Source organism: Poecilia reticulata, linkage group LG13 (genome assembly GCF_000633615.1).
Source record: "Poecilia reticulata strain Guanapo linkage group LG13, Guppy_female_1.0+MT, whole genome shotgun sequence".
NCBI classification, from domain to species: Eukaryota; Metazoa; Chordata; class Actinopteri; order Cyprinodontiformes; family Poeciliidae; genus Poecilia; species Poecilia reticulata.
In genome coordinates, this window is record NC_024343.1 from 33,046,272 (window position 1) to 33,056,983 (window position 10,712).

At 41.8% G+C, this 10,712-nt stretch overlaps 2 protein-coding genes across 2 annotated transcripts in view; one reads left to right on the plus strand and one right to left on the minus strand.

The window, feature by feature from the left end:
• Positions 1-13: 13 nt before the first annotated feature.
• Positions 14-2,144, plus strand: LOC103475275 (olfactory receptor 4S2-like). Its single transcript, XM_008426768.2, has one exon. It carries the CDS (start codon positions 682-684, stop codon positions 1,636-1,638), a length of 957 nt encoding a protein of 318 aa, XP_008424990.1. The 5' UTR covers positions 14-681; the 3' UTR covers positions 1,639-2,144.
• A 2,905-nt stretch (positions 2,145-5,049) lies between these two features.
• Positions 5,050-10,712, minus strand: part of abcg1 (ATP-binding cassette, sub-family G (WHITE), member 1) — a 17,277-nt gene continuing 11,614 nt past the window's right edge. Inside the window, exons 8-15 of the mRNA XM_008426771.2 lie at positions 9,949-10,063; positions 8,855-8,991; positions 8,674-8,775; positions 7,681-7,849; positions 7,469-7,569; positions 6,950-7,108; positions 6,752-6,870; positions 5,050-6,198 (exon numbers count right to left, since the gene is read on the minus strand). Coding sequence (XP_008424993.1) covers positions 5,970-6,198; positions 6,752-6,870; positions 6,950-7,108; positions 7,469-7,569; positions 7,681-7,849; positions 8,674-8,775; positions 8,855-8,991; positions 9,949-10,063 — 1,131 coding nt within the window. The 3' untranslated portion in view covers positions 5,050-5,969. The remainder of the gene's footprint in view (positions 6,199-6,751; positions 6,871-6,949; positions 7,109-7,468; positions 7,570-7,680; positions 7,850-8,673; positions 8,776-8,854; positions 8,992-9,948; positions 10,064-10,712) is intronic.

Sequence of the window (10,712 nt, forward strand, 5' to 3'; positions counted from 1 at the left end):
CTCCAGTCCATTGTAATCCAACTCCAGTCCACCTTAATCCAACTCCAGTCCACTTTAATCCCACTCCAATCCACTGTAATCCAACTCCAGTCCATCTTAATCCAACTCCAGTCCACTGTAATCCAACTCTGGGCTGATTTAATCCAACTCCAGTCCAATTTAATCTAACTCCAGTCCGTAAACTCCGGTCCGGTTGGTGAGGTGTGAACACTAATTGACGTCTGGTCCGGTTCGATTGGCGGTACCAGAGACCGCTCCAAAAGCAGGAAGTGGACTACAGAGCTTGTTTTGGAATTGGTTCCTGTTTGGTTTTTAGTTTGTTGCTGAATTGAGCCAAACAAATAATTTTAACTTGACTTAGAGAACAGAGCAAATAAATCTCCTTTTAGCAAAGATGTTGTGCCTTTCTGTGAGTTTAGGGAACATTCCAGGTCCAGGTCAGACGTTCAGGTGAAGAGCAGCCAGTTGGGCTGGACCAGGTGAGACGGTGATGATGCTGACTGGTCAGCGGGGCGGTTTCTCTGAAGGGCTGCAGCTATAAGTAGAGCGTCAGGCTGCGTGGCGCTGTGCAGACGGAGCTGGTTCTGTTCTGCAGCTGCTCCACATGGACGATTTGACTCTGTGCAGGAGTGAAATGTGAAACACGGATCATGTTTTCTGTCTGATTTACCGTGAAGCAGGATGATGATGATTAACTCCACAGAGGTTTTGTTTTTCACACTAACTGCCTACTTTCACTCTGATGTTCTGAACTATTTGTATTTCACTGTTGTTCTGTGTCTGTATGTCCTGATCATCGTCTCCAACGTCCTGCTGATCGCGGTGATCTGTGTGAACCGGAGCTTACATGAACCCATGTTCCTGTTCCTCTGCAGCCTGTTCGTGAACGAACTGTACGGCAGTTTGGGTTTGTTCCCCTTCCTGCTGGTCCAGATCCTCTCTGACGTTCACATCATTCCTGCTCCGCTCTGCTTCCTGCAGATCTACTGTGTTTACACCTACGCTCACATCGAGTTCTGCAACCTGGCCATCATGTCGTACGACAGATACCTGGCCATCTGCCGCCCCCTGCAGTACCGCGCCCTGATGACGCCGTCCCGGATCGCCGGGCTGGTCGCGCTCACCTGGCTCTTCCCTCTCCTTGAATCTGTGGCAGGAATATTAATGACCGTCTCTCTGCAGCTCTGCGGAAACGTCATCCATAAAATCTACTGTCACAACCACTCCATCGTCAAGCTGGCCTGCGCCGCCACCACAGCCAGCAACGTTGGAGGAATAGTTTACATGTTCACCATAATCCTGGGGATTATCGTCTTAATCCTTTATTCATATGCTGAGATCCTGAAAGTGTGTTTCTCTGGGTCCAAGCAGACCCGGCAGAAAGCGCTGAGCACCTGCGCGCCTCACCTGGCCTCCATCCTGAACTTCTCCTTCGCGTGTTTCTTTGACCTGTTTCAGAGCAGGCTGGACGTGAGCGCGGTTCCCGGGGCGCTGCGGGTTGTTCTGTCGCTCTACTTCCTGACCTGCCAGCCGCTGCTCAACCCTCTGCTGTACGGACTCAACCTGTCAAAGATCCGCAGCTTCAGCAAGCGGCTGGTTCTGGGTCGAGCTGAGCTTCCTGCACCGCAAAAACACTGAACGGTTCTGGTTTCCAGCCCAAATGTGTTGAGACTGAAACTTGATCTGATGATTACAGATTTAGCTGGACGATAAAGTTATTGCAATAAATGATAATATTGCTGCTTTTAAACCATTTTCAAGTCATAAGATGCTGATTGGATCCTCAAAGATAATTAACTTTAAATTCCAATGAACATGTAACACTGGATATGAAAAATATTAAAAATACCCAAAATAAATAAACAAAACAACAAATAAAAGAATCAGAGTCTCTGTAAAAATGATCCTTTAACAAACCTGAGACAGAAGCATCAGACTGAAGACTTTCATCATCATCCAGTTTTTGATAAACAATAAATTATTGTGCAAACGGGAATCAGAGAAAACGAACTTAAAGTAACTTTTCAGCAGGAGCTTCTTTTAGGTCAATAATTCATGTTTTAAAATTATTGGTTCCACTGTTTGATTATTTCACTTACATCAAGACGTTTCCCCATAAAAATGAAATCATCTGCCAGTGGATCTAAAATGTCAACCTTAAAAAATTATTTACTTAAAACAAGCAGCTGAAAAGTTACTTTTCTCTTATTTCAGGTGAACTAAGACTTTTGCTCTGGAAACTAAAGTACTTTGTAATATTTTGTGCTTTTTGCTGGATTCTTTGAACAAGTGTTTTATAAACTAAAGCTGCTTTTACCGTCTGTCAGTTGAGATAAACTGAGTTGAAATCTCTGTTGTTGGCCTGGTTTCGTGTTTTTCTGCTGTTTCTGTCATGAAGATTTCACAGCAGCTGAAAGTCGCAAAAAGTTTGACTCTGTCACCCGTTTCTGAAAGTCAGGCTTCCGTAGAGAGAAATATTTAAGCCTTTACTTCCTGTAATTTTGTTAACTACAACTTGTAGAGAGTAAAAATGTATTGGAGAGTCATAGAAAGTTAAGTGGAAGGAAAAAGAGTGGTTGGCAGTGTGATAACAAAAAATGAAAATCCAAAATTAAGCATCTCATAAAGTTTTGATATTACATGAGAGCAATAAAAAAGCTTAAGGCAGTTCAACAAAATATTAACGAGACTTTTGTTTTGGTGTAAAATGAGTGCATAAAATGTCTTTAGCAGCAAATTAAAAACTATATTTGTAAATGAACTGTTCAGGTGAACGCTCCTAATGTTGATGGATGGATTCTCTGTCTCTGTTCAACGGCTCCTCCATGTTGTTGTGATTTTTTTGTTTATTTTGCAAACAAAATCAGTAATACTCTTTAAAAAATTTCAAATATTTGTACATCATTTTGTGATATTTTTTTCTAAACTCAGAGAGGAAACCAGATTGGAAATAAAAACATTTCTATTCTTTAAAGAACTTAAGTAGATTTCTCTTTATTACTCACCACATCATAACGGAACATCAAGAAAAGCAGAAGTAAGAAACACCGTCACCTGCTGGTGGGAGTTGGTATTACTGAACGTTATTTTTTATTTTATTTTATTTTTTTACCATTTTTGCAGAAAACTTGCAATAAACTTCCAATTATGTCTCCTAATTATTAGCATCGGAAATGTGTGGAAATTTTGATTTTGCGTGAATTTACGAAATTATGAAAAACTTAAATACATAAAAACTGACTGCTAGGGGAAAAATATAACTAACTGATCCTATTTTGTGAGTTTATAAAACAAACATGCTGAAATTCTAATTTAATTATTTGTTTCATGTTTTTACGTGAACTGTCAGCAAATTATGGACGAAAGATTTTTGACTGTCCTCAAAACAGCGACAGCAAAAGAGAAAACGGCTGTTTGTTTGTTTGTTGTTACATAATTAATTACAGTTTTTGAAAATGGTTTCTTCTGTTGAGTATTGATCCCAATCGATGTAAATATAATCACAATAATATTTTGACATTTTTGAATTCTGCACCTAATGATGGAAAAACTCAAACTGCGACAATAACTTATAAAACCTAAACTAAAAATGAGTAACATTTAACAATAAAAATGATCAAATTATCTGTAAAAACTGAGTATAACTGAATAAGTGAAAAAGTGAAAAGTAAATTAATCTATAATAAAAACAGAAAGTCCTGCAGGAACAGGAACAATCAAAAGAAAAACTTCACTTTATTTGTTTTTAGTTTGGCTGAAAGTTTTAAATGTAATTTTCACTGCGCCTGTAAACAAAGTGAGCTGTTTCCCCTGTGAGTCTGCGGGGACGTGGTTAATGTCCTGAACCCCGGAGGACAGACGGACATGTTGCTGCTCTGTCCGCTTCAGAGGGAAAGACGGGAGCAGCTCGACTTCCTCTGGGATCAAGATCCAGCTGGAATGACGCAACTTCTCCAAACAAGTTTCTGCTTTTGATGCTGAATCTGATTTATTTATTTATTTTTAATAATCTGGAAATAGTTTCAACTGTTTTCTTCTGACTGAAAAACTCTCAGGTGTGATTAACCCTATCTTCATTTCTGTTAACCATAAAATTGCATGAATAGAAATTACGAAAATAAATTTGCTTGATAGAAACACGGCAATTTCAGAAAAACTAATTTTTTAATAACGGTTTTGAATTGAAATGAAGTGTTTGTTTGTTTTTTTCAGCTGTATCAAAGCTGATTTATTTTTGCTAAACTCCAAAATAAATCAGCAGTTTTGCAGATTAATTTTTGCAGTTTTTCACATCACGAGTCACATGATCAACAGCCGGATGTTACTACTGGCGGAAACGACAAAGACAACAGGAAGTGGTTGGAGAATGATGGTTTTTTTTCATCACATATTTTAAAAGTTGTGTTGAATCCATCGCTCTTTTGTGAAATGGCCGACTACAGCCTCCCCTTCACGCTGCATACAAAGTAGGCGGGGCTTGATGCTCCAGCGCCAACGTCTCCTCTGATTGGCTGATAGATGACTGCTGAAAAAGGAATACATCTCATTTAATTTAAGATTTTTAATGAAGGGATGAAGACAGACAGACTACTGTTAAACTAAACTAAAGATCCAAGTGCTTAAAGCTAACCAAGAAATAAACTGCTGAACTCCAGTGGTAATATTCTCTATTAAATATTTCTCTTACAATTTTTAAAACAAATTTTGATGAAAAGCTTAATTTGTGGGGGTAAAAATAAAACAAAAAAAGTTGAAAACCGTAAAGCTGATTAAGGTAATTAAAACTGTCAGACTTCCTGAATAAAAATCCCAACCATCCCAGCTCAGCTCTTATCTAACCTTTTCTATTTGTTTTGTTATTTGTTATAATTTAAACCTTTACTAACGTCTCATATATATGTTTTCCTTATGGTCATGTGCTGCAGAACATCATACATTTATTTAATCTCTTTGTTCTCAGAAATATTCCATATATGATTGATTAAAATTTTAAGTAGATTCAAACATTTTATTTATATATGAAATAATAAAAATTGGGCCGTCAAACTATACTGAGAAGAAAATTTATTTATTTGATATGTACATATACAGTTTTAATCAGATTATCGGATATATAATTGTTATTTACAGGAAAGTAATTTAGAACTTGTTCTAAGGAGGAAAATATAAAAACTAAATCATGGAGCAGAAAATGAGGAGATAGAAGAGAATAACAGTAACTGATGAACATACACGGACATGCGCTGACGGCGTTCAGCCACCAGGGGGCGGAAAATCACCCAAAATTGTCAGTTTCATCTTCTGAAGGCAAACATCTCCACCTGCTGGTCAAAGGAACATACTGCAGCTTAGCTTGATTCATTCCAAATAGGTTTGGCGTCACGATGATGATTCAGAAGATTTTAAATTAAATCTTTACAAAAGCTATAGCTGTATTTTATATCCTGAAATGTATTTATTAACCATCAACTTGATGAAATCTTTAATCTGGATTTAACAAGCAGCCATGGAGAGATGGAGTTATTAAAGATCTGAACAGGTATTTGCAGCCCCTTCAGTAGATTTGTGTGGCAACTTGACCGGAGGACAAATTTCAACCCAAACCAGTGAAAAGATGCTGATGCTCAGCAAACTCCACATCCAGCAGGGCAAAACTTCACGGAGAAAAAGAATGAAGACTCTGGACGTGAGACACGTTTATTTCTGAGACAGTTAGCGTGAGTCCACACTTCTCTGGTCACAGACTTACCCATAATTCACTAAAATCTCAGAGAAACTCTCCGGATCACAGTCTCAGTTCAGAGAGGCATTTATTCTGAAGAGTCCAGGCTGTGGCACAGTAACACCTTCAGAAACCAGGAGACCCGCTCCGGTCCCTGCAGAACCCAAACCGGACCAGCGTCTCCTCAGCGGAGTCCAAACGCAGGCCAACAGGTCGGGTCCGGTCCCCTCCTGTTTCTGGTTCCGGTCTACCTCTCAGAGCTGATCTTGTAGCGCAGGACGAAGTAGGCAATGATCCGCAGAGAGAAGAAGAAGATGGCGAGGACGATGAAGTCCAAGTAGAGTTTGGCGTCCAGCATGTCCAGCTCCTTCAGGATGGCCTCGGACTTCTGGAAGTGACACGCGTCGTCTTCGTCGCAGTGAAGATCCGGTCGGTCCATTCCGTAGATGGACAAGATGGCACCCTCAAAGCCGTACCTGAAACACAGCAGCACTGACGATGATTGGCTTTGGTTTTAGCATAACGCGTCAAATCTTAAATATACACCTGATATACAAAAGATAAAGGAACACAATGCTTTACTACTAATTGTCAACACTATGACAACCAGATAACAAGGTCAGGAAAAAGTTTTAATTAAGAAAAACAATGATGGAGATAGAAGTAGGCCGGCTATGCTAGCTTGACTTTGACAACCGTAACATATGGATGTGCTGTGGAGTTCAGTGTTTTAGTTCAGTTAAAAATAAATGAAAAAAAAAGGCAACCTAAACACCAACTCTGACACCATCAGTAGAGCAGGTGTTTAAATGAGCTAATCTACCGCCACAGTGTTAGCTTAGCTAGTAGCAGTGTTAGCTAATCTACCACAGCGATCACTTAATAATCGTAAAATAAAACTCAAGCCTAAAAACATAAAACTGTAACATCCTGAATGTTCTGTTCTTTGTGTGGGAACTGTCTGAGAGTTTTTGGTGTTGAGTCCTGAAACATGAAATATAAAGTTATTTTTGTCAACAGCGCCCCCACCTGACGTAGGAGATGTAAGACATCCACTGCAGGTACCAGGGGATGGTGTCGAAGCTGACGAAGAACCCAGAGAACAACAGGACTGGGATCGCCGTGACGGGTCCCACAAACGTCGCCACCTGCAGTAAACGAGCACACCTGAGCGCGGTCTCCATGGAAACGCACCAAACGGCGCAGACAGGAGGGCAGAGAAGCGACCTGCAGGGAGGTGGAGGCGGCGCCGATCAGCAGACCCAGACTCTGAGCCACCAGAGACGTAAGGACCCCCAGAGACAGGAAGAGGAAGAACCGGCCGGCGTCCGGAGGCTGAGCCGTCATCCAGTAAACAATGCTGCAGTAGACCACCGGGAAGACCACCTGCCAGGAAGACCACCCCTTTATTCAGGCCGTTCAGCTACCTAAAGTATCCAGACTTTCTCTGAGTGAAGCTGCGCCACCAACCTCCTTAAAATCTAAAGAAATTGGTGTCAAACGTTTGTGCAGCAAAAGTTTTTGTTTATACCGCTTTCAGTTTAAAGATCTTACCTCTGGAAGCCTTTCATTAAGATCTTTAAAATGTTTGCGGCACAAACACAACAGCGCTCATTGACACCAAATTTGTAGAAACACTGGGTTAAATTATTTCAAAGCAAGTGGGATTGGAAGAAAAAGCGTTTCTGTTGGTTTTTCCGGTCAGGTTGAGAAACACCTAGATGAGCGTCTGCTGCTGTGAGTTACCTGGAAGGGGAGGTCGGCCATGGTCTTCGCCAGGTAGTACGCCTTCAAACTGTACCAGTAGTTCAGGTGTTCCCTCAGGAAAACGCCCAACTCCAGAGGAACTGAGCATGAGAAGACAGAAACATGGAGGATAAGAACCTGCTGCTCCTGGTTCCTGCTGGAGGAACCAGTTTCTCTGGTTCTTCTTCTGCAGACTGGACCCGGCGACTCACAGGTGAGCACTGTGGGCATGAGAGCAGCGAACATGAGGAACAGCATGGAGAAGAAGAGGAAGCCCGAGTTGCTCAGAACCTTCTTGGCTTCGTTGCCGATGCCCAGGTACAAGAGGCCGATCAGAACCCCGATCCCGATGTGAGAGGAGATCCTGAGGTGGGTCAGCACCTGCTCAGCCAATCACAGACACCAGGCACAATCAGCCGGTCATAAAACTGAAAATCTACATAACATGAAATGTGAAGCAGCTGCTGCTGAGTCCAGATGCTTTTGAACGTGTTAAAACGGCAGAATTTATGGCTGTATAAAAATAAACCTGCAACCTTTTCTATCATTTTTCCACTGATGTTTGGACATTTATCCTGGATTATCATCAAACATTGAAAGGTCAAAGGGGCAGCATTATGTTTACCAGTTTATAGGATAATAACTGGTTGTCATAGATATATCAAACATGACTTAAAAGAAATTTTACTTCCTGATTTCACGCCCTGAACTTGGGTTTCTGTCTCTTTAAGAAGCTCCTGCTCTTCCTGAAGCTCCGCCTCCCAACATGGCTCCTCTATTAACCCTTCACCAATGTTTTCCCAGCACTTCACTGAGCAGTAGCTCCTGTAATGAGCTCAGCAGTTCCAACAGCTCTTTGCTAATTGCTGCTGGCTAGTCTGAAGGAGCTGAGAGGGGGAGGAGCTGCGGAGATTAAAGGTTTTCTCAAACATGCAAGAAAAAATCAAGACAGCATTCCAGGTTTATCCTTGTTGAGGGAAAAGCATTACAACATTATGGAAAACTAAAAGAAAAGTTGATCTTGCATGACACGGCTACTTTAAACATTAATTTCTGTTAAAGGAAAAATGAAAACTCAGGTTTTGTTTTATATTCAGAAGGAGGAACCTCTGGTGTGGAATCAGCTAACCTGTTTGTTCCCTAAATGCTAATTTAAGTGAAAGTCAGACCATCATAAAATCTGAGTCGGTGAGAAGTTTCCTCACCGAGTCGCGGAGGATGCTGAGGAACGTCCGCCTGAACAGGATGCAGAACTGAGTCTTGCAGCTGGCTGAGAAGCTGTGGCAACCTTCAGACGAAGAGCTCTCCTATCAGGAGCAGAAACATTCAGCCGACAGAATCTGATCTCATTCCACCGCCTGATTATTCCTCTCCTTTGGTTTCTACCTCCTGCCAGAGGAGCGGATGCAGGTTGGCGTCTCCGTTCAGCTCCGTCTGATGCTCTTCCTCAGACTTCCTATCCTGAACCGCCTTCACCAGTCTCACCATCTGGTCCCCGTACTCCCCGGACGCCACCTCCATGACTGCAGAGAAGACAAGTAAGTTAATGTTTTAATTTATCTGGAAAAAGTCATTTTAGGGGAAGCTAAGAGGCCTAAATGTTTTCTAAGTTAGCCAAAATGCTAAAGCAGTAAAAAAAATTTATCTCTGCTATTGTGGATTAGCAGAGGTGTGCCCACCACTGGCTACATGGAGTAGCTATAGTTAGCCAATGACTATCTTGCTGCAGAAAGCATTTGGAGTGATTTTGGTTTAAAATCAGGACTGAATCTTATAATCAGAGATGATCAAACCTGCCTCTGGATTCTCCAGTCTATCATTTCCCAAAGCTTCTGACTTGTAGGACATTTACAAAAACAGCTGCTAGTTAGGGAACCTTTAGCAGAAACATCTGAACTGACGTCCTTTAGTGAGGAGAAGCAGTTATTCTGTGTTGAACTCTTCAAACATGTTAAGTATCTCAGGATACTGGGAGCCAGGCAGCTGCAGTAGGAGCAGAGGGTTGAGAATGGAGATCCCACCAAAGATAAAGCCAGTAAGACCATCCCAGTCTGCCAGGCCAAAGTCTAACCTCTATGCAAAACTCAGATAAGTCAACCAAGACAATATCACGGTTCTACCTTCAGAAAACCGTGGTAGATCTCGTCAACTAGTTTTTGTACTTGGTTATTTAGCTAGCTACCAGACCTCAGCACCAGTAATAGGCAAGATGTCTTCCACCCAGGCACCTCAATATGCAAGGACAAAATTCTTAAAGTTAGAAGAACATCAAGGTCTGCTTTCCAATACCTGCCAAAAAGTTTATCTGAGGTGAACAACACATTGCCTCCAAGGTAAACAAAGTTGTCAAGCATCGGACAGTAGGCCAGAACTGTTCTGATTCCTTCTCCTCAGGTCCAAACTGAGATTCTCTTTCTGCTGTCTATACAGTATAATGGGTCTTGGAAAGGGATTCATGCTGTGACTGTTGGTGTTCTCACTGAAGTCGGCCGGGTTGTGGTAGGTCGGACAGTTCAGTCCGAGTTCCTGCAGGTACGGAACCAGACTGGACACCTTCCCCCTGTAGATGCACTGACCCTGACTCAGCACATAGAGCTGTAACACACAGACAGAGTCCAGGCAGGTCAGAACCTCTACTCACAGCAAATCAGTTCATAAACAATATTCAGACACTTATTGAAATGTGTTTTTGTGAGAGACTAGTGACCTGTCCAGGGTGTACCCGCCTCTCGCCCGAAATGTTCTCTCACTGGAGATGGGCACCAGCACCCCTCCCAACCCCACTAGGGACAAGGGTGTTAGAAAATGGATGGATGGATGAAATGTGTTTTATTTATGTGCAAAAAAACTCAGAGTTTCTTGGTCATTTGATGCAAAGTTTAAAAAATGGAAAAAAAATTCAATAAAGCAAAAGAAGGAAGTTAGTGGCACCACCTAGTAGACCAAACTTTATATGGGCCTTACAGAACAGCGTCTGCCTTCAGGCTAACCTCTTTGTTCTCCTTCCCTAAATCCTAATTTAAACATAACTCTAACATTTTTTCCCCTGTTTTCTCTGTTTGGTGTTGGTATTAGAGTGGTGTTGGGTCTGAAAGTGATGTTGCAACTTAGGCTGGTGTTAAGTCTTAGGAAAGTGTTAGCTTTAAGGGAAATGTTGGTCTTTGGGAAGTATTGGGTCTCTGGGAAGTGTTGGGTCTTTGGGAAGTATTGGGTCTCTGCGAAGTGTCGGGTCTTTGGGAAGTGT